The 25,514-nt window shown below is 32.4% G+C and overlaps 2 protein-coding genes across 4 annotated transcripts in view; one reads left to right on the top strand and one right to left on the bottom strand.

Annotated features, from left to right (window-relative positions):
- The window catches only part of LOC129742842 (uncharacterized), a 35,375-nt gene extending 24,394 nt beyond the window's left edge, over positions 1 to 10,981 (bottom strand). The window contains exon 1 of the mRNA XM_055734778.1: positions 10,811 to 10,981. Within this exon, the coding sequence (XP_055590753.1) occupies positions 10,811 to 10,981 (171 nt within the window). The remainder of the gene's footprint in view (positions 1 to 10,810) is intronic.
- Positions 1 to 25,514, top strand: part of LOC129744484 (Ig-like and fibronectin type-III domain-containing protein 1) — a 707,683-nt gene that overhangs the window by 347,974 nt on the left and 334,195 nt on the right. The gene's annotated exons all lie outside the window — the stretch shown is intronic.

Here is a 25,514-nt window from a genome sequence, read left to right as displayed (position 1 = left end):
AAACTGATGTCAAAATCTCGAAATTTAATCTCAGGTTCTAAATTCAGTTTCAGATTTTCAAAACTGTTGCACTTTTTTATAGTAATTCATTTCTTAGAACTACATTTTATTCTGGTTCCTAATTATCAAAATCGAAATTGTTTTTGTGTTTTCAAATTTCGGATTATGTATCTAGTTTAGGATTCTTGATTTTTGTTTCGCGTTATCATTAAAAATTTAAATGAAAATCTGTGTTTGAAATCGCCGTTTAAATTTGGTTTTTCAATTCCTTCAAAATTTGATTCTTGATTTTCGAAACTCATTCGCTTTTAAAAAATTAAGTTAATATTTTTCCTAATATGAGTTTTTATGTCATATTCAGATTTGAATTTCATGAACCTTATTCTAGTGCTGAATTCGAACATAACAAAGCTTGAAATGGCGATATAGATTAATCATTTAAACTTTAAATTTTAAAGTTTTTATTTTTATTTTAGATTTGCAAGTCGGATTAGAAATAGATACTTGAAATTAAGAATAATCATTGAAACCCAAAACATCCGAATTATTTTTATGGATTCATGATTGAGGGCTCCGAAACTGATTGAAAATTCAAATTTTTAATTCAGATTCAGACTCAGCTCGTAAATGAGTTCCACTATCAACATAAAATTATCAAGATGATTATTTCGGTGAGGATTCAAATTGCAAGAGATTGTAGGATGATGATTCTGATTGTTTGTTCGATTTTAAAATATAACCAAAGTCAGTTCGTTTGCACAATTCAGCAGAAAATTACAAAAATTAGGTAGAGTTAGAGTTCATTTTGCACAAAAAAAATCCATCCACAGGAATTGGATCGAGTTTGCATAATTCCGATTTGCACTACAAAATTTTAATCTTTTACTTTTACCTTTGAAAATGGGATTTATGAGATTGGATTATTAAATTTTTGTTCTTGATTTTTTATGAATAGTTCTTGGATTTTTGTCAAATATTCCCGAATATTGACCGGATTTTGGTTTGAAAATTTGGAAATAGAATGTCCGAGTTTTACCAGATTTTAAATAAAACTAGCTGACCCGGCAAACTTCGTTAAGCCTTTGAATTTCGCAAAAATAATGAACATGTTAATAAGCAAAAAATAAGTAAATAATTATTTACGCTCATGAAACTGGATTGTTACCTTCAAACGGAGTGAATCGACACAGTTTTTTGACTATTTTCGTAATACTTCTGTCATATTATGGCAATGCCTACCTCCAGGGGCAAAAATTTTCGAAGAAGATTGACTTCCAACAAAACTGGAAAGCAAATATCTTCTGGGATAAAGTCAAAAATCTATTTTCTTCCGTTTTACTTTTTTTCCATTTACAGAGGATCCTTGACACCGATATGTTCAATTTCTATTAACCCCAAGATAAGTGCCAAAAAGTGTTTTGTTGAAATGTGTCGTCATTTTAAGCATTTTTGATCAACTGTCTTTCCTTTTTCGCCAAAACCATGTTTGAAATTTTCTTTATCGTATAGGTACCAAATTTGTAGAAATGGCACAACTCTTTTCATGGCATTAAATTTCACGATTTTTTTTATGCTGCATATATATATATATATATATATATATATATATATATATATATATATATATATATATATATATATATATATATATATATATATATATATATATATATATATATATATATATATATATATATATATATATATATATATATATATATATATATATATATATATATATATATATATATATATATATATATATATATATATATATAAATATCAACAAATTTTCATATACCATTCTGTTTTTCGTTATCTATCATGCATTTGATATGTTCTCTGTATTAGATAATCTCCTCTTAATTTTTAAAATCATCTTTTTTATATCGACTTTAACTTTATCATATTTATCGAGAAATGGATGCTTAAGCACTGAACAAAGAAAATTAGAACATTCAATATATGTGTATGTACATGGAATTTTTATTCACAGCAATTTCAAATCAAACGGTTATGAAAGCTTTTTTTACTTTGAGATCTTGAATTCAAAATCAGAAATGAAATTCAAAAAAGTCTTTTCAAATCTAATTCAGTTTTCATCATCTCTGTTTTGGATCTTGAATCATATTTTCGTCGAGACTAAAATTTTTATTTTCCAAGCTTCTTGTATTTGAAGATGTTATTGAATCAATTATCTGTTCTTGATTTCTGATACTGAGTGTTGGATCAAATTATGAATTTTATTTTTACAAAGTCAAGCCTATTTATATCCTTAATTTTGTTTAGTTTTTTAGCACCTTAGTATGAAAGGAAGAAGTGGATAGTATCTTACATTTCCTTGGTTTTCTGATGAAATTCACATAGAATTACAAAGTTAATATCATTCTACTCTTGGACTAACTCATTACATTCTTGACGTTTACAAAAACCAAGTAAATCAATTTATGGTCGTCTTATTCTATTAATTAAAAATTAGACGTTCTCTAGGTGTTATACCATAAATATGAACAGAAGATTCTGTAATGGAATATTTCATTTTTATCTATTCAGTTGTTTTGGATATGTCAAAACCTCCACAGGCATACGTAGAATATTATTTTTCTTGAATAATATGACAGTCTTTCATTTAACCGGAAAATAAACAAAACAAAATTACGGAGTAAATAAAAGAGATCAGAATTTTTCCCGCGCTTATCCTGGTCAGGCAAATTTATTCTATCTTAATACCCTACAATATCCGGGCATTTGATTTCAAAATTGTCAATCCAAAATCCGGGCAATACCAAGCAAATTGGTGCTAAATTCAAAAACTACTCAAAAAAAAAATTAAAACGAAAAGCACTTTAATATTTTTTTTTCTTCGAAACACATCAGAAATTTTGAATCGTATTTGAAGCATCCGGAAACCGTGCATGATTATGATGTTAAAAATTGCTCAAAAAATTTCGTTTTAGTACGCAAAATTTATAAAAAAAATTAACTTAATAGGAGATTTTTTTTATTTGTCAAATGATATGACTAAATCCGGAAAATTCGGATTTTTTTTATCAAAATCCGGACAACCGGGCTGGACGACTTGACCTTTAAATTTTGTTTTATCAATTTCCCGGTCAAGTCCGGGTAAAACCGGGCAATCCGGCTAGCCTTGATGCTGAAGCAAAAATGACAATTTTCGAAAATAGGTATACTCCATGCCGGCTTATTACGTTCTTTTTTTTTCACCCCATACGGAAGGTGAACTATTACATCCAAGTATCCATTTTACTGGTGCCACGTGAAAAGTACACTTGCAACGAAAATGGGCGCCAAAACTTCCTATAGAGAGATGGATGAACATCAGTAAGCCTTGATTGCTTTTGGCGCCTTCCTACTCTGGGTGATTCGAATGAAAAAAAAAAATGGAAATTGGGTGCCATGACTTTTATTTGATGCGAATAAAAACTAAAAATTTATTTTCAAATTCCACAAAAACATTTTCAAAATTATCTCTCCGTTGTGTTATTCTTCGCGTGAAGACGAACACAACAAAAAAAATCGCATGCAAATCGGATGATCCAGTGAAGAGTTTTGCGTGTTCGCACATTTTTGTATGGTCTGTCTCTCTCCCTGTTTTATATATATAGATAACCCGAATACGTGCGAGAAAACTTCTGGCAATCTGAAGCTAAGTTCTCAAGATTTTGATGCAAGTTCAAGATTTCAACCATCGATGAAAGCAGGTTTCCTATTTTGGTGCTAAGAGATTCTTCATACACATCCTAATCATCACATTTGAAAGATTTTAGGATGTATTTTCAAAAGTTTTTATTTAACACAAAAAACTAGTTTCCCCTTAACTAGAAACTTGAATTAACTTAACTAGAACTTAAAAATGAATTATCAAATAAAATTTTAAAATAATAATGTTTAAGCAAAAATTTCATTGAAAAAAAAACAGGTCACCAATAATATTTTGTTAAAAGTTTTTTATTCATGCATTGGTTGAGCAAAATAGCACAGTTTGGGATGGTATTAGGTATGTGTTCCACCAACTTTCTGACTTTCACCTTCCAAATATCATCGGGCATTAAGATTCGCTTACCAAGAACTTTCAACTCATGAGATAGAGATTTCATGAGTTTTGAATTTCGCTGCGATATCAATTAATCTCATTGTAAACATCAAACAAAATAACAACTTTGAATGTTGACGTTTCTTAATACGCATTGCCTAATCTTTGGTTTGTACCAAATTTGCTTGTGCATTGTGTTGCTTGTGCATTGTGTGATGAGTGTGTTTTTTCTTGTGTTTTGAAAAAAATTTAACTATCAAACCAAATTTTTCACCAAATTTTCCCTATCAAATTAAAACAGCTGTGTGTAGCTTCTTTATAAACAGTTTATCATTTTTATTATAGTTTTAAAATAATTAATAATACGCATTTTGATCAATATTTTTTTCAGTCGTATAACAGGCGCATTTTGTTTACGTCCGCACACAAACCTTTTTCAATTGTTATCTCGACTGGAATGATGTTTGAAATTCTCGGTAGGAAAACTCTGAATTAAAAAATATGGCCGTTGCACCAAAAAGTAGGATATGAAATATGTCAGCCAATAACAAATGTTCGATGAAATCATTATTTTATTCTGCTCGCTTTAAGAAGGATTACAGAATTCATCAACAAAAAAGAATCACTAATCACTAATCATACTTCCACAGCCAGAACTTATGTCTGAGTCCCAAAGAACAATAAAAGCTAGTTATTGTTCATCTTGTCTTTGTTCATGCTTTCAATCATTTTAACATTAAAATATTTAAATTATCAAAAACATAAAGTGGTTGGGCCTACCATGGAGCAGAGAACGCAGAGATATCTGGAACACAGGAACAGGAAGAAACGTGGACCACCAGTACCATACGTTTCAAAGGGGATCGTTGGAAGCATGCTAAGAAAAATGCTCCTTGATGATGATGATGATGATGACTATGCGCTATGTAAAGTAGCTCCACCAATCAATCGCAAGGACCATTCTTCAGTGGCTGGAAATGACTTATTTTGTACATTGAAATCACAAAATCTTAAGAATAGAGACATCTTACAGAACGGGATGTTATAAATATAATGATTTAAAAACTCTAAGAATTATTATTCTTCGTTCAACTGTTTTGAATTTCAATGTACAATCATTTCTGGTCATCGACCAAAGATAAAGCGCCTTTACTCGCTTTTGAAAATAAAAGGGAAACGGGAAACATTAAAAGAACATAAAACCTTTCGGGTCCTGTTTAGAACTCGAAAGGTTATTTTTTTAAAGAATTTAGCATTTATAAAAAAATAATTTACCAAATCTAATAATTGAGCTACTAAAAAACACGTTTTGCAATCAGTAAAAATAAAACATAATTATGTAAAAGCATAAATTTTCACAAAGAAACGATCTCACCAAAGTTCATCAAAAGGTGCTAGGTTTCCGCCGTTGGTATCTCCCAGTTCTTCCTGGTACTGGTAATCTTGAATTGGGTTGCTGCTGAATATTTTCTCCTATACTAATTCCTCCTTACTAACGCACTTCCGTTGTTTTGTAAATTCTAGATTTGAAACGACTATACCGCACTTCCGTTGTTTTCCATAAAATTCGAATTCATCAACGAAAAAAGAATACGACTGAAATAACAGTTGCCATTGAAAATCAGATTTCTTTCTTAAATCCGGAGTAATTGATTTTTTTTGTTAAGATGCCTACCTTGTTACAAATCCGGATAATATCCGGGAAAATTTTGTCAAAATCCAGAAAATACTCTACAAAAATCAAGAAAAAATGGAATAAATATTTTTTTTATCAAAAATTATCGACAGATTCAAACCAATTAATGCATAGTGTTTTTTTTAAACAACTCTAATCAAAATCCTAATATCTTGGAAATGCTTGGATATTTTTGAGTAATATAATCACAAAAAATATGTTAGATATTAAAAACAAAAAGTCGATTTTTATTATAATATTTCAATGTTTGTGTGAGATGCAAATTGTAACTAATTTTTAAATCTTCACCAATCACAAACACCTTACTGCAACCAATTAACGAAGTTTGGATGAAATTTGAAAAATCGATTTGAAATGAATTATGAATTTAAAAAAATATTTTTCAACATTGATGGGCCATAACTTTTAAAGTACTCAAAATAACGAATTCAAACCTTAAAGTTGTTTTATTCGAATTAAAACATTATTATTTCATTGAGTAAACAACTACTATTTTCATTTGAAAAAAAAATTATGCAGAGGGCTAAATAGTATTTCATTCTTCCAAAAAACTTTTCATGATTATTTTTATAAAACTTGCCCAGAACATTTCAATTTGGAGGCATAAATAAAAAAATATTAACAGAACAATTTGTTTTTTTTTTTGTTTTATTTGCCAAATACAGTGAAAAAAGTCGGGCAAAATCCGGTCAAAATCCGGGATATTTTCATTGAAATCCGTGCATCTGGGCCGGGCAAGACTGTTCTCAAATTTCTTACTGAATATCTGGGAAGACTCCGATAAAACCGGACAATCTGGCAACCTAACGTTAACTTATTCAGTAAATACATCAAAAACAAATTCTTCTATAATTTAATTTGGAGAAAGTCGTTTTGGTCGTTTGGGAAGAATGACAACTTGCTGTTAAATTCCTTGAAAAAAAAAAAATTGTTTGAAAAAAATCGAGAAAACCATGCAAAACAATACTGTTGAATTGAAGTTAAATGGTCAATTTAGACTGTAAATTGATCATTTCCATCCTTATTGAACTTTCCTTCTACGGTTGTTCTGGATCTAACGCAGGTCTAGTTAGGTTAGTGACTCTTTTGGTAAAAATTCTGTCGAATAATATTAGAAGAATTAGTCTTCTTTGATGATTCTAAATATTAATACTTTTGACTGGTTCCTATCCCGCTCTTAAGAACTTCAATGGCCTTTTGATATTTTATAACTGTGATCATAATTGAAAGGAGTACAAAAGAAGTAACTCATTTTTCATCAGCTAAACAAATATAAAAATATATCTTTAAAACGTTGGTTGGAGTGTAAACTTAGGGTTACCATAGTTCGCAATGCTCAAAGAGTACAATGCAAAAAAAACTATCATAAAATCCGAAAACAAAAACTGAGATATTCCAAAATATTTTAATTAAAAGTCCTCATTTTTTGGAAGTACAAGGGAAAACTTAGCATTGCAGATTGCTCGGTTTAATCCTAGTTTGCCTGGTTTTTCAAAAAAATATATGAAAAGGCCCAGTCCGGCCTGGTTGCCCAAAATCTAAACCAATAGCACATTGTTTTACATAATTTATTATTATTTTAGACTTGTTTCTTAAAAATACACGTGAAAGCATGTTTTGCTTATGAAATATTTCAATTGAACATTTCATAAGAAAAGCCTAGCTTTTTGTAAGATTTGCACGGATAGTACCCGGGTTTTGAATTGAAAAATTTAAAAATCCTATGCCCGGATTTTGTCAGGTGTTTGGGGAAAGATGTTTGGATTTGCCTGGCCCGAAATCGATTAAAAAAAATCTGAAAAACTTTGGAATTACGTGTATGATAATTATATTTTAATTTTTCTAAAAATGTTTTTCAAATGATGAAAAAGGAAAAGTCAGGGGCTGGATATTCCTATTCAGATTATAAATTATATACCTATAAAAAACATAAATAAAGAAATCCTGACAAACTTCTCCAAAAACAATAATATAATTGATTTCAAAAACAGATTTTAGGCACGTTTATTTCCTTTGAACTAATAATATGTTAGATTTGAGTGCTACGAAGCGTTTGAATTTTCAGACCCCGTTCGATTTTGACAAAGTAAAAAAACAAGTTTTTTTTTATCTCTTTTTAATTTTTTATTTTCATTTCAAATTGATCAAAACTAATGAAACATAAAAAACATAAAAATAGAATGATTTTTTTTTATTCAGCTCAATTATATTTGTTTTAAACGGAATAGTAAAATAAATTAATTTTTCCATTTTTTATTGTTTTAAACTTATATAATTGAGCAATTTAAAAAAAAATTGATGCTCATATTATGTTTCACATAAATTTTGAATAATTTGAAATAAAAATAAATAATAAAAAAGTGACAAAATACGTCCGGATATGGCAACATTCGATTTTGGCCACATAACATTTACGGACGTGTCACCAAAATCGAGTTTCGTTGGTATTTCTTGTATGATATTCAAGCGCTTTTTGTTTGCTAATTAATGAATTTTTAGTGGAACTTTTCGAATTAAGATTTTATTAAGATTAGTGCTACGGTCCTAATGAAGTTGTGCTGACCATAATTAAGCTAAAATTGCTATTTGGAAAATATAGTTTTTTCCCTTCATTGAAGAAAATGGGTCACATATTCTTTTTTCAAAAACAACACAAAACAATGCTAATTGTAAATCCTTCAGAATGAATGGATAAGATTCCTAGAAATATGTCTTTCTTGTTCAGAGACTGCAATACTCATGTTCCTGCCTCAGATGCTCCAGGGAAAAGAATGTGTTCACTTTCACTTACCTCATCCATCCTGCCAAGCTTCTGTCTTCAAGGTATGCACTGGCTCGACAAAGATAAAACCTCTGAGGCTCAAATTAATATTTGCATCAACCATTCACCTGAACTCTGATTGTGCTTTGTTTCCTTCTTTTTTCCTAGCTGAAAATGGTAGGGTAAACATGACTTTGGTATGACTTTTGTTCCATGAAATGGTTGCTCCATTTCAATTAACATACATTTGAAAAACTATGTCAAGAATCTTAAAGATAAAATGTTAATTGGAATTGGAAAAATGGATTGAATTTCGAATTTATTTACTAGTTGCAATCAATTGGTAGAATTTATTAATATTTTTTTTAAATTAATTTCGTCTAAATGCTTGTCAAATCAAGGAAACAAATGTGTATGTGTGGTGCATAAAGCGCCAGAAATCTTCTGCGACATTAATTTAGTCACACCCGCAAAACGAGCCCGAGATCCCATCATCTGCATTTATGCTGCTGCCATTTCCGTACTTAGAAAATCCACCATTTCCGCGAGCTTTTCTTCAGTGAACCACATGCTCGCTCATACTTAGTAGGGCAACAGGAGAACGCAGATGAACGACGGATAAAACAGCTCGTTTTAATCTATGCGTCAGATACCAAAAGCACGTGTAGCCCATTTCACATGAAGTAGCTCTGTTGTACATCTTTAGTTATTACTACTACTCTGTGAGATACCACGCTAAAACACTGACAGACTACGAGTAGCTGACTGACTGTCTGGCTGACTTACTAAACTGGATGACTGACTTCTTCTCGCTGTTTTCGACCGACTTCCTGTGTAAGGATACTGCAGTAGTGCAATCCCACATACATTGCAGTTCCAGTTTCAATGCTGGCGTCCTGACAGAAGGGCAGAAACTGACGACTTGGTTCTTCTCTTTACTCCAAACCATTCAACTGTCATTCAGCTTCCGGTTGCACCTCTGCCTCCCCCCTTACCAGAATGGTAAAATATTAATGACGTACTAACTATGAGCCGCGAAACATCTGCCAACTGGCAGGGAGCAGCAGAATATTTACATACATGCATGCACAGCCAGCACACAATAGTTCTCCTCCTGGTAAATGTTGAGCGCAGATTCATAACGCAGCGATGGGTTCAAGTTTCACAGCATTTCTCTGTCTCGTTAAGGTAAACTTCCCGAAACATGAATGAGTGGCTTTCAGGGTGGGATCAGTTAATATGCGAATAAAGGAGGACTAAACTTGTAATATTTATTTATTTATTTTTTTAGATCCTAGTCTACAGCCCTTTATCTGAATCTAGAGTAAAATTAATATTATGGACAACACGAATAATTAATATGAATTAACACTGCGCATGTCTAATTTTAATTTGTTCTCTGGCCATATTAAACTTAATAATTTCAACGTTTTTAGTATAAAGTGTCATGATTCGGTATATTGGTTCATTCCTAGCATAATTTTTAATCCGATTAGCTAACTGAAATGGCCTTACGCTACGCAAACTACTGCGGCCTTCGTTATAACATATTTGAGACGCTGAATAATATCTTCCACTGGTCAGATCTTTTAAAAACTGTGCGTCAATCGATTTTCGGCAGGTTTCCAGGGAGTTCAATCCTACGAGCATGCACAACACTCGATACTCCGGCATTTCTGCTTGCCATCCAAAGTTTCTCAAGGCATATCTCAGGAACTTCTTTTGAACTCTCTCTAGGCTGTTAATACATATGAAGTATGGACGCCAAACAATACTGGCGGGCGTACTCCATTGCGGTACGAACCAATCCGACGTAAATTGGAACAATCGTATAGGAATCACTCAACTCTTGACTTATTCTGCTAACCATTCCGAACATTTAATTAGCCTTAGTTACAACTTTTTCTATGTGCTTCGAAAAGTTCAGCTCTGAGTCCAACTCAACTCCCAAATCTTCTATTGAAGCCTGCCGAGCAACAATGAAATCATTTCCCAGGCGGTATTCGTACATGATGTTGCTCATTTTCCGAGAAAAAGTAACCACATTGCATTTAGAGTCGTTGACTTTAAATCCAAACATGCTGCAGCATTCCACAAACCTATGTTGAGCATTTTGCAGAGTCGTGCAATCTTTTGGGTGACGAATTGGCAGAAACATCTTTAAATCACCGGCATACACAAGCACACAACACATCAGACAGGACTTTAGGAAACTCGTTCATAACAGTAGTGAAAAAAGGGGTCCCAAGTGACTCCCTTGTGGTACACCACTGTTGACCGAGTAAGTCCTGGATCTCACGTTCTCCAGCTTAACGTATTGCGTTCTATCGATTAAGTATGAGTGAATCCATTGTAAGCAAATGCCGCTGATTCCATTTTTGCACAGCGCCGACAGAAGAGCGTCTATGTTGATCACATCGAAGACTTTGGACATGTCAGTGTACAGAGCATCTACTTGTAGACCTTCCATCATTCATTGTGAGACTCTTGAGACAAACTCCGTTAAATTTGCCACGGTTGATCGCCTTTTAAGGAAACCATGCTGAACATCTGAAATTTTGGTTTCTATCTACGGGTACATCTGGTCATAGACAATGCTTTCCAAAAGCTTGGGTAAAGCTGAAAGGATTGCTACACCACGAAAGTTTTCGACGGAGATCCTAGAACCGCTCTTGTGTATTGGCACTATATGTGAAATCTTCTAGAACTTAGGAAAAAGTCCATCATGAATCGAGGAAGTAAAAAGAAACAGTAAGGGCTCTTCGAGCGCATTCACGCATTTTTAAGGAGTGAGTTTGGGATTCCATCTTGGCCACATCCTTCGGATTCGTCGTGCATTGACATTTTACGTCGCACATCTGTCATTGAAATAGTAAGATCAGGAAAAGTATCGACTGACAGAAGAGACTCTTGATTTGTTCTTAAGGAATCCGAAATATAGGGGAACTGGGTATAATATGCGCAGACGGGACAAGATGCACCACCATCAGTATTTCACTAAACAAACATTGTTCGACATTTCTGAAAATTTGTTCTATTTACACTTTTATGCGTTTATAAACATTTGTGGACCTTCTAAGTTTTCTATGTTGCTTAGATTTGACGAAAAACGAAAACAAAATTTTTTAGGAGCTTTTCTTGCAATTTTTCAACTTTTCTCGTAAGGAACTACGGCATCTATCAGCAAAACATTTACCTGGCATCTGTTCCAATAATGAACATTGGTCTTGACAATCATCACAAAACGACAAATTTCCTTATTCAATTATTTTTTTCTGAAATTTTAAACGATTTTTAATAAACATGTCTATGCAGGGCAAAACGCGCCATGTCCGTTTATCTTGAAGCATGTTTCATGTTCGTTTAAATTTATATGCAGTTTTCATCACAAAAATTTTAAGGATATTTTTATGTTGAATTGGAAAACATAGCTTGAATATAAACGAATTTATTTAAAATTCTTAAATTTAATGTAGATTTAATTAACTACGCACAAGAACGTCAGTACATCTGGCAGCACTGCGCGTAGCAATACATTTTTCCATCTGTGAAGTAGAAAAGAAGTGTTTTTACCTGGCAAACACTTTCGGAGGCCCTTGAATTCATAAACACTTATTAATCGTTAAACGGCGCGTTTGGGTACATACATATGCGCACTTTGCCCCAAACGAAATTGAAATCATACTTTAGAAAGCCTTTCAAAATTTAACGATTAAGACGTAAATAATTAGTAAAGGTGTTCCTGTTTGTATATTTCTGGTGAAGAACATTCCCCTTTTCAAAACTATTGTCGAATTTACTGGATTGCATTCTTCATTTACGAGTAATGACAGATTCTTCTTAACGTGGGCGTCTTACCCCCAGTTCCCCTACACACTGCGGAAGAATTCAGCAAAAAGCTCAGAGGTATCTTCCAACGATAAGGCTTTTTTCGAATTGTATGAAACATTTTTCGGGATCAAGTTCAACTTTTGCTTTTTTGCATATTTCCAGAAACACTTTGGTTCAGTTTGGATATTTTTCTGAAGATCATTTCAATAACTACATCGCTGAGCTCTGTGCAATATGTTTGTAATATGTTTTATTCTCATGTTTCCAAAAATTTCCTTTACTGCTGAAGTAAAACTATAACCATTTGTAACCTAATTAAGAATATTTTAAATAATTTTTTGATCATTTAAAATATCTTTTGTCCATTTACAAACATCAGCTTGGAGCATAATCACTGTTAAGAGTTAAAATTTAACATTTCGGTATCGATCTCTGAAAAGAGCCGTTACGCCAAAACCTCTGGTTTGATATAATCAATATAATCAATTGCCTATTTCGTAGTATCTAATTATTGTCCTTACCTACTTAGTACCTAAACTAAATTAGTATAATTTCATTTTGCGGGAGGTAAATATAGAATGAATAAATTAAATTTTTCACCCTTTCATTTTCTCATTTTTTATACGCCAAAATTGTGCGCTCTTTTGAAATCCAGATTGACTGTTCGCCTTATGTTTCAATCATCAAAGAAGTTACCTATATTTAAGCCATTATTGGCTTGAAAGCAGCTACAAGTGATTGAACTCAACATATTTGCTCTTTTTTTCACATTACCATGTCTAATGTATAGTTGACTAGAAAATATAAAAATGCTCTTTTTCGATGCCAAAATTATTATTGTCCTTTTTGTTCACGATTTGAAGGGGAAATTCCTTAAAAGATGAAAACAAAAAAAAAACTTTTCGCCCGTGAGATGAAGAGGGTGCAAGAGCATTATGATTACATACCCATAAAAAGCTATTAGCCTTATTCGTAAAATCAAATTAAAAAACACTAAAATCCAAAAAAAAAAAATTAGAAGGGGACCGTGTTTTCTGATGTAAAAAAGAAAGTAAAATAAGTTTATGCTAGTTACTGAGTTTGTTTACAATCGGCGCATACGCCCTTTTCAAAAATCGATAAGTATTTGAGTTAAAACACTTTGTTAATTTATTTATTTGTGTAAAAACATCAAAGGTTCACATGATAATCCTAATGATAACTTAATAAAATAATTAATTAAAAACTACTTAAATCTTCAAATAATTTACCTTTCTCTCACAAAATTGTATACTATATAGTGAAAGGTCAAAAATTGGAAATTTTGGGCGCATGTGCAAGGCGTATTTATCCTTAAGCTGAACACCAAAATTTTGATTATTCAAAATAACCAGAGGAATATTGACCATTTGAAAAATTCCACAAAACAGTTTATTTCTAATTACAGTACTCGCTCGTTCTTCGGACGCTTTATAATCGGACGCTTTTGAAAGCTGAGTTCAAAGTCAATTTTCTCAAAAATTCCTGTTCATTCTTCGATGTTTTCTATGCTCTGTTAATTTATCAGACAGTTCTGTTGTTTTCATATAATTTGTTATCAAATGTTTGAAGATGTTAAGCCTCATTCTAGTCAGCTGTTCTCACTGCTTATAACTGAATCTTCAGTAAGTTCAATAATATCAATCTAATTGTGATAAATAAAATGATTGAGTCAAAACTTATGACCAAAATTATGGTACTCTCGGTACTCTCGGTAATAGGATGTTTACGATAATCGAACGCACCCTTACTAAATTAACGCAAGCGAGTACTGTATTTGAAATACATATTTGAAGAAATCGTTCTAGTATTACATCAATCTCGATTTTAATGCAACTGTTGTGTTCTAAAGTGCTTATTAGAGTGTACTTTAGAACACAACAGTTGCATTAAAATCGAGATTGATGTAATGCTAGAACGATTTCTTCAAATATGTATTTCAAATACAGTACTCGCTCGCGTTAATTGGGTAAGGGTGCGTTCGATTACCGAAAACATCCTATTACCGAGAGTACCGAGAGTAATTTTGGTCATAAGTTTTGACTCAATCATTTTATTTATCACAATTAGATATTGATATTATTGAACTTACGGAAGATTCAGTTATAAGTAGTGGGAACAGCTGATTCGAATGAGGCTTAACATCTTCAATTGCCTGATAAATTAACAGAGCATAGAAAACATCGAAGAATGAACAGGAATTTTGTGTAGAAAACTTTAAACTTGTGAAATGTTATGCGCTGCAGGCTAGAATTGATCCTAGGCCTTACAAGGTCCCAAATTTGGACTGGATCTGATCACGAGAAAGGGTCGCTCAACGAGTCTGAAGTTTGTTTTTCAACAATTACTTCGATCCCCTCCAGCCGATTTCTTCTGAGTATGATTTTCTGAGACCTTGAATTATGACGAATATTTCATCGGAAGACTACATTTCGATTAGAATTCAGATAAAAAAAGTTATAAGCCTTAGAAACTGAGCTTTTTAATTTTTAAGGACGGTATTCATCACTGTGAGGGCTCAAAATGTTAGACCACCTCAACCGGAACACTCAAATTGAAATGCATGCTATTTTGTAAAATGATGACAGATTTCATTCATTTTTGTTGAGTTAGATTGCAAAATCTGTTTGGTTGTGAATAAAATTAACATGATAATTTGAAGAGTAAAACTGTTAAGGAAAATAGCATTACTGAATCTCAGTTCCCTTTTTTCATCATATTTTTAGGGGAAATAAACCCCTCTAAAACCCTTTTTTTTCGCTGCAAAATGCACAAAAGCTTTGTTTTAAGATTTATAACAACTTTTGTTCATCGAAAATCATTTGACTCCTCTTATTCATGTTTTCAATTTTAAAACAATTGATTTACTAATGAAAAGCAAGTTCAACATAAATTATAAAAAGTTATGTTTCATTCCTTAAAAATTGATGTCTCGATAATTTACGGCTTCAAACGATTGTACCTTTATCGTGTGTAATTTTAGGTCGAATGTAGTGCTTCATTTTTGTGCATCCAATTTGACATAAATTTACATGAAAAATTGAATAGTGTGTAGAGAAGAATAGGGTGAATCAATCACAAATTAACAAACTAACACACAAATTTACAATATTTATAGAAATTTGCAAAATCGTATTGAAATAATCCAGAAATTTCATTATTTATTTTCAAATTTCAAAAGACCACAGGAAACAGAAAATCGCATTAGATATGATATCTCAAGTCGTTAACAACGTTACTGCATTTAGAAATTCCTACCAAATAAGTAAACCAAGGGGAGAAGCAGGCTATATGCGCCTAATAAGCAGAATAGTGATTTGATCAAACATTATATGAGGCCCTCAAAGCAAAAGGAGTAGATATAGGTGACAAAATGGTCGATTTTGAGTTACAGTGAGGGGCAAAATAAAGTGTCCAAATTATTTTTTTTTATAATTTCATTTATTTTTCTGGTTTAAATTCACCGAAAACACATCGTAATCATTTTTAAAATATTGTTTATTATGTTTTTTTTATATTTTTGTTAGTGTTGCGCTGGTAAAAGAGTAAGTTTTTCTGATAGAAAAAAAATAATTAGTATTCCAAAAAAAAAAAAAAAATGGGCAAAATAAAGTGTCCAACTCAAAAATCAATATAATTTCGATAAGTTTCCATCGTGAGGCCCCTCGAATTTGTTTGTTTTGTGTATTTTGACGTTTCATAAACAACTGGCTTGGCTCTGGAGTAATAAAACAGGTGTCTACATTCGAATAAATTGTAAAATATGGAGAACGCATAAATTTCTGGTTCCATTCCATTGTCCATCCGGAAACTGGTTGTTCGTGATGTAAATAACGGTCAAACGCACCGGGAAGTGGCCAAGCACTACGAATTCAGCAAGACAGCGGTATCAAAAATCATGAAGAAGATGAAAACGTTCGGATCGGAGATGGATCGCCCAGGAAGAGGACTGAAGCCCAAGACAGATGCCAGAACGAACAAGAAAATCATTCATGAAGTGAAGAAAAACGCAATAATAACGATCCGGCAGATACAGGAAGAGCTCCAATTTTCGGTATTGCGTTGTACTATCCGTCGCCGCATCCATGCAAAGGAGTACCATAGAAAGATCGCAGTGAGAAGGCCTTTTATCAGCCAGGTGAACAAGGCTAAGCGGCTTAAGTTCGTCAAGGAACACGTCGATATTCGGCTCGAGTACTGGAAAACATTGTTGTGGGCCGACAAATCGAGCTATTTAACCGGAAGAAGCGGGATCATATGTGGCGCAAGTCGGGTGAGGAGCTCCAAGATCGCCATATCCAAGGAACAGTCGAGCACGGAGGAGGTAACGTGATGGTGTGGGGGTGCTTTTCTTGGGGTGGGGTGGGATATTTGGTAAAAATTGACGGAATCATGAATGCTGAGTCATATTCCAATATCCTACGGGAAAACCTCGAGGTATCTCTCATCAAGACGGGCCTCGAAGAGCGCTTCGTTTTACAGCAGAATAACTATCCGAAGCATACGGCCAATCTGATGAAGTCATTTTTCCGTTCCTGCCGCATCAAACCCCTTGAATGGCCCCCACAAAGTCCTGATCTGAACCCCATCGAAAATCTGTGGGCCATTCTCGATGTTCTGATTGATAAGACTGGTGTGACAAAATAAAAATACTTTTTTTTATGCCATGGAGCATGCGTAAGAGGAACTCGACCCATAACACTTGCACAACCTTGTTGAAAGTATACCGAAGCACTTGTAGGAGGTGTTGAAGGCCGAAGGAGGCCATACCCATTATTGAATCGTTCTTGTTTGCCTTCAGTTTGAATCATTTTGCAGCTGTACCGATCTGGACACTTTATTTTGCCCCTGTGTTTTTGGAATATTAATTGTTTTTTTTTTCTATCAGAAAAACTTTTTTTTTAACAACGCAACATTATCAAATATTGAAAAGAACGTAATAAACAATATTTTAAAAATGATTACGATGCGTTTTCGTTGAATTTTAACCAGAAAAATAAAAGAAATTATAAAAAAATAATTTGGACACTTTATTTTGCCCCTCACTGTAACGATGCTAAACGATTCTTCATATTTCAAACATTATTTGATGATTTTTTCAAATTTTTAGAATTTTATTAACATACTTTTACGCTCCAAACACAACAACTTAAAAGCCTGTTTTCTCGAAATCAGCTTTCATGCACTTATACCCCTTTGGCTCCAAGGGCCTCATATCGGATATGTGTACAAAAACTACACACTATTAATTTTTTGGTGTAAATGTCAAATTGGATGCACAAAACTGAAGCATCACTTTTGACATAAAATTACACTAGAGAAGACAGAAACGCTTGAAGTCATAAGTTCTCGAAGACATAAAATTGCATACGAAAGAATGTAATATTTTGTCAAACTGGATGCACATAAATAAATAATCGCATTTCACATAAAATTAAATTGTCTTTGACATAGAATACAATACCGTCAAACGGGGCATCATGCAACAGCGGGGTTCGATGCAACATTTATATAACACTACATTGAATCAATTTTTAATTTAATGTATTGTAATAAAGTTATCTTTTAATGATAACAAAATGATGATGACATAATTTCTCGCATCTTAAGCTAGTTGTCTTAAGTTTTTTATTTTTATGTAAAATTTGAAAAATCGAGCAATAAATGTACAAATTTTAACATTTTTTTATGCCGAAAAAAACTTCACCCAGTATGACGGATCGGCTTGATAAAATTACCTACAAACTTTTTACAGGTTTCCTCATATTATACCGACATTGTTGGTGTAAAAATATTTTTCACCCAATTTTTTTAAATAAATATTTTTAATATTCAGTTAGGTGTCTGGGGTTAAATGCAACAAAATGCAAATCAAAGAAATACCTTGTAAATCTCGTTTCCATGCGTTGGAATATGAATGTTTTGAATCACGCGTTTGTAAACATTTAAATTTCATTCATCCAAACATTTATTTTTATGATTTCAGCTTTTTGAATTTTTCGTAGTATTATTTAACCCCTAAATGTATGCAGCATCCTTAATTCCAGAAAAAATGTGAAAATTTGTTTTTACAGACCCAAAAACTACTGCAATTGGTGTTGTCATGCGTAATGGTCTTTAAAACATCGCAAATATATTAAAAATTATAAATTTTCGTACGTGTTCATAAGATTTTTCGTTAAAAACAAAGTTTGTTGCAAGTTACCCCATTTTCTAAGAAGGGTGAAAATCGCATGTTTTTAGAAAATTAAAGATAACTGAAGAAACCAATATTTTTTTTAACTACGCCAATTTGATGTCCCAGCATCCTTAAAACTTTTGATGCATAAAGGATACGATTAACTGTGAACATAAGTTTTTTAGAAGCTATTGAAGCTGAAAATTGTTGCATGTTGCCCCAGTTGACGGTAGTGTACAATAAGTACATCAATTCGGGGATTTTTCAGGAAATAATAAGATTTTCTATTCATATGTTTGCACTTATTCCAGTTTATTTCATAATTATAAAATCCATAATTGATCTTCACCTAGCTACAACATTATTATATGATTTTCGTGATTACTCTATCATATTCATGCTTTCATTCATTCAAAAATCGAATGCTAACATATGGTCGTTGTAATTTTAAAATTAACCTAACCTCTCAGTTCTCTGGTAGCGAGAATGTAAATGCGAAGTCAGTTAATAAATAGGAATAAAACCAGTTCTGATAGAGTAGGTATTTCATGGCTTTCAACTATAAAAACTATTTAAAAAAAAAAAGAGATTTGTTTCCTTTGCCTTGTCGAGTTAAATGCATATACAAGTTAACCAAATTGAGATCACTCGCTATTTAGATTTATTCGAAAAAATTCTTAACAACTAACTCATAACGAAAATCGCCTTGACATATGACTCAAGCACAAAATCAATATTCAAAAATTTAACATTAAAATTCTGACTACTATCTTCTGAAAATCAAAAGCATAATCGTTTGAAAAACTTACTGTGATTTTCTCACTGCGCAATATTGTTGTCCGCCCAGAAAACTGCACCACTGATCACAACTGCACGTCCGAACACCAACAGAAGCGGCTACTGTCCGCTTGCAACGCACCGTGTTAAATCCTTGGCCGCTCATTTGCACCACCCTGTAGCGAAGCTTGCCAAATTGCTGGATTTCTTGCCTGCTCGGTGTTCGGTAGCAGTGTTTCACGGAGTTTGGGGGAAGGCGTTTCTGAAAAAAAATATTTTGATCTTATTTGATAATCATAAAATTAAAAATCGATAAAGATACATGTTCACGGAAGAACCGGCAACCCGGACTGAGGTACTGTCCAGCATAAAAGCTCCGATCACAGAACAATAGCTCAGGTTCTCGGTCGATACTATTCAGGACCGATCGCTCTCTGTTGTTTGAGATAATCACCACACTAACCCTCAGTATCGTCAAAGTATACTGGGGAAGATCAGTTGTGTTTATTACCACATCGCGATCGCACTTGTACCTCGAGCTCCGTCCGAATAAACTAAATAATCAATAAAGTGTTAAGTTTTTTGTGTTAATCGTCACGAGTTTTTTCTGTTTAATGTCCGGAGGAACCACCCGGTCGATTCCAGATACAATACAAACCATGCATTTTTTTCGGGAAGCTTGTTGAGCCGCAGACAACTTTTTAATGAACTGCGGTTACGGCGACATTTTATTGTTGCTCAGTATATCGGTCGCGGCGCAGTAATTTACTGATCTTTGACCTCGTCCGCCAATTCCGTAGTCTTCCAATCCACTTCATACGAATCGAACGTATCCACAATTTAACAAACAAAACATAACAACAAAATACACAATCAAAACAAAAACACACTTAGACGTTCTACTCGAAAATTGCGTTTTATTACGCATAATTTTAGATAATAAAAGTGATAAATTTAGGATCGAGATGTAATTTTCGCTCTCTTGACATAATTTAGCCCTAGACGCATAAAATATAGATGTAAAATGATGGAAATTTAGAGCTTGTTCGATTTAGATCAAATAATTTTAGGTATTTAAGCGTTTCTGTCTCGTATAAATTTCAAAAATTTTTGGTGTGTACATTCACATGAGCAGGCATCTATTGTTTATACATAGGAGTAGTTTAAATGCTAAAATCTCCTTTAGTTTTTGAGAAAACGATTTCATTATAACTGTTGTCGAAAATGCCGAACCTCGAACCGTGCGGGCTAAATGCACCTAAATCATGGCCGTAGGAACGGGGGGGGGGGGGGGGGGGGTGTACGAAGCTAGGTATTCTACTCTATACTCAAAATTTTAAATTCATAATCCAATTATGATAATAGAGTAAAGTTATTCAAGAGTTACAACCTAGACAAACATCTTATGCCAAAACCTCAAAATGCCATCCCAAGTTCGGAATTCTGCTACAGTTTTTCAAAATGTTCTCGTTTGTATTAAAAATTCAGGTCTGAATAAAAAAAATTAAAATCATTCGAAGTTCTTAAACTTAATTCTTTCACAAAATTTAAAAATTTAAAACCTCTAAATTGTGATCCTAAATTGAAAACTCAGATTCAGATTCACCATTTGAAATTCACAAATCAACTCAGATTCACATACATATTAAAAAAAAAATGAATTAATGAGTTGAGGTAAAACCTGAACAAACATAACTTAAATAGTATGGGAGAGTGGGAAATCATGGGCCACTTTTTTTCGTAGTTCCATAACTTCTTTATTATAAAAGATAAAATGAAAATAAAAAAATGGTATGGTTTTTTACATTTTCAAGGTATCATGAGGTATTTTTTTTAAATTTTAATAAGTTATTTTCCCTTAATTCTGACTGTTTGAAAAAAAAGCAATATTTTTTGGAATTTGAAAAAATGGTGGGGAACCGTGGGCCACCAAATCCAAATTGACCAAATAATATGCAAAGTTTATGAGTTGACCCAAAACTGTGATTTTGTAATTCATTTCGTTATTTAAAAGCAATTTCAGACGATGAAATAAAAAAGGGAGCTGTGTATGATCGCATAGATTCCAAAACCTGGCTCGCAAACGTTTTGGCAAAATTTCTTATATAAGATGGACAAAATATTTTTCATAACTCTTCATTTGGCATAAGAAAACTTTACAGATAGGAAAAACGTATTTAAGATTCTGAATTTGTATAAAAACATAAAAATACAGGTGATTCAAGATGTGTGGCCCACGATTCCCCACAAGCTATGATTTGGAAATTGGTTGCGTTTGTGTGACTTATTGATGTTTCATCAAAAATTCCTTTTCCACGTCAAAGATCATGACAAAATTATGATCATAAGCGTATGAGCATATTTTTGTTATGCATTTTAGGTTCCCCACCGATGAAATAAGCGGGTGTTTTTTAATTATGTAGTAAATTTTTCTAACGTTTTTTAGCTCGATAAATAAAAGAAGCATATGATGCGTATTTCAGTCAACAACATATAGGAATATATGCTCACGCAAAGCGACGACGATGACAGTTGGTTTGAGATTTTTATCTCAACACACATCTGAGATATTAAGAGTGGCCCACGTTTCCCCATGGCCCACGATACCCCACTCTCCCCTAAATTTATGAATGAAGGTTCTAGAGCTTGGCTCATAAAATTCTGATCTGGAAATAAGACTCTGAAATCGTATTTTATGTACATTTCAGAAATCTTATAGAAGTTTGGAAACGGATTCGAATTTCAGTTTTTGAATTCATATTTTGAATTCAGATTCAGAATGCAGATTCAAGATTCAGAAAAATATTTTTCTTGTAAATGGGTTTTTCTATCAACATAAAATTGTTGAGGAATTTAAGAGAACATGAACTTAAAAATTTGCTTGACAGTTCAATTTCTTGATTTAATTTTTTTTAATAAACTTGTAAACACATTTAGCCGAAAATCACAAATTTAAAATAAAATTTGAGTAAATTTTCTAAGTTTAGATTTATGCAAAAAATCTAAAATTTTATTTTTAAAAATCATCCACAGGATTTTCATTATGAAATTCATTCTTTGTGAACAATACTTGCTAGTAAAGAAACATGTACCTGTATTTAACCTAAAAAATCTACACAATCTATAATTCCTTGGTGCGTCGTTAAACATTATTAAAATTGCAGTTTTGAAAGCCAAATTTCAAACTAAAATCATAAATTTTGTTCAAGTTAGCATCAAGCAAATTTAATCCAAAAATTTTTTATCGATTTTTTTTTTGTAAATTTTGTTTCTATTCGTTAAAGGTTAGAATCTTGCATTTTGCAAGAGTTTGGAAAATAAGACTTTTTTGATTTGAGTATAAAATAAGTTTTTTTTTCAATAAATTGAAGTTTGAATGAAAAAAGTTTGATCTACCAGACTCTTAAACAAATTCAAAGATTTTAACCATCGATGAGAGTTAATTCCATATTTTTTCCTTGCAGATTCATTATAAAAAGGTAGGCAAGGAGTACTTAAAAATGAATAATCATATAGCTACAAACATAATTTGTTTCAATTTTTTATTATTCATGCACTCTTGAGCAAATATCATAGGTAAAAATCAGTCAACAAACATCATATAATAACATCAAAAAGTGTTTTTTTTAATGCTAAATTATCGATAAGATTAGTACCGTAATCCGGGGTAATATTGATCACTTTTTTCGATATTTTTCGATTATTTTTTCTGTTAAGGGGAATGTGGCATGTTTCATATTTTTAAAACCAGTACTGGACTCCTATGAATGTAAAACATGGTTGCAAAAATTTATTAGACTACTTTAAATTTGATTTAAAAATCGATTTCTCTTCGATTTTGAATCTGATGATTTGGGGTAACATTGGTCAGTCTCTAATTTTGACGGTATTTACGAGTTTTCTTGATCATAAAGGGTACAAAAGACCTTAATAGTATTTAAAAATGCTTGTTTATAAATTGCACTTTGTTTTTTCAACGTTTTCTTTCAAAGACATTTATAAACGGAAAAAGAACTATTATGGTGCATACATTCAGGGGCAAAAATTAAATTTATTGCTAAATAGTTTGCGCTACAAAATACAAATGAAATTTTACCTTCTCACATTCCCCTAGACCCTCCCACTATTTTCATTTTAATTTTTATCTTGAAAGTTTATAATTTGATACGGTTTCTACCCATTTTTCCAATACGGGCTTACTTTTGGAAAATGTCTTTATTTTTCAAATATAAAAAATTTATCACTAAATGACTACAAGAAAAGCACGATAAATGACCATATACAAAGAAAAAAAGTTGTTCTTTCACTTCCAGCAACTCGTTTGCATCTAAATGCTTTTAGGTATCATCAGGCAAGCTGTTTGTTTTCGAGCCCTAGAAAACATAGATATTTGAGGATTTTTAAATTGAATTTTTACTAGTAGAAAAAAAATTCTAATACAAACCAAATTTTGGCTATTTGACACTCATTACATAGACTTCCAAATGTTGAAAACAGTTTTCAAAAATTCAAACTTTAGACTGAGTTATTGATGATAATGTGCAAAAGTTTATTGTTGGTCAAAATTACCCCGGTGATCAAAGTTACCCCGTTTTACGGTAATAAAAAATGATTTTTCTTCCCAAAGTATGGTTAGTTTACAAAACTAAAAAAAACTGTCACCAAACATATGCTGTGTTTTGTTCATTTGTTCTGGCGTTCTTCCCCCACGGTGTGTTTTCTTCTTAGCTGTGTTAGTTTTTTTTACAAAAATTTCATCAAAATCGAGTTTTTATAACTTTTATTAATACAACGTAAATCAGATCAAAGAATCATTGAAAACGTTCAATTTGCTTCTTAAATGATTCTTAGCACTGTAAACAGTGGTTATGCTTAACTTCCTCTCGCTTTAGCTAGAAGGTAAAATATGTTGATACCGTTCATCGTGCAGCAAAAGCTTAATTTGGGATGCTTTTCCTTGAAAGATTAACCATGTAGAAACATCTATATATATAAAACAGGGAGAGAGACAGCCCATACAGAAATGTACGAACACGCAAAACTCTTCACTGGACTACCGATTTGCATGAGATTTTTTTGTTGTGTTCGTCTTCACGCGAAGAATAACACAACGGAGAGATAATTTCGAAAATGTTTTTGTGGAATTTGAAAATTAATTTTTAGTTTTTATTCGTATCAAATAAAAGTCATGGCACCCAATTTCCATTTTTTTCATTCGAATCACCCAGAGTAGGAAGGCGCCAAAAGCAATCAAGGCTTACTGATGTTCATCAATCTCTCTATAGGCAGTTTTGGCGCCCATTTTCGTTGCAAGTGTACTTTTCACGTGGCACCAGTAAAATGGATACTTGGATGTAATTGTTCACCTTCCCTATGGGGTGAAAAAAAGAAGGCAATAAGCCGGCATGGAGTATATCTATTTTCGAAAATTGTCATTTTTGCTTCAGCATCAAGGCAACTTTAACATTTTTAAAGCTGATTTATCCAAAGCTAGCTGGATTGCCCGGTTTTACCCGGACTTGACCGGGTAATTAATGAAACAAAATTTGAAGGGCCCGGTTAAGTCGTCCAGCCCGGTTGTCCGGATTTTGATAAAAAAAACCCGAATTTTCTGGATTTAGTCATTTCATTTGCCAAATAAAAAAATTCTCTTATTAAGTTATTACTTTTTAAATTTTGCGTACTAAAACGGAATTTTTTGAGCAACTTTTAACATAATAATCATGCACGGTTTCTGGATGCTTAGAATACGATTCAAAATTTCTGATGTGTTGATTATTGAAGTGCTTTTCGTTTGAATTTTTTTTTTTTGAGTAGTTTCTGAATTTAGCCCCAATTTGCTTGGTATTGCCCGAATTTTGGATTGACAATTTTGGAATCAAATGCCCAGATATTGTTAGGTTTTTAGATCAAATAAATTTGCTTGACCAGGATACGCTCGGGAAAATTTTTGATCTCTTTTATTTACTCCGTTATTTTGTTTTGTTTATTTTCCGGTAAAATGAAAGACTGTCATATTATTTAAGAAAAATAATATTCTACGTATGACTTCGGAAGTTTTGACATATCCAAAACAACTGAACAGATAACAATGAAATATTTATGGTATAGCACCAAGAGAACGTCTTATTTTTAATTATTAGAATAAGACGACCATAAATTGATTTACTTGGTTTTTGTAAACGTCAAGAATGTAATG

The sequence above is a fragment of the Uranotaenia lowii genome, chromosome 2, assembly GCF_029784155.1.
Source record: "Uranotaenia lowii strain MFRU-FL chromosome 2, ASM2978415v1, whole genome shotgun sequence".
NCBI lineage: Eukaryota > Metazoa > Arthropoda > Insecta > Diptera > Culicidae > Uranotaenia > Uranotaenia lowii.
This window is presented reverse-complemented; position numbering and strand designations above follow the sequence as displayed.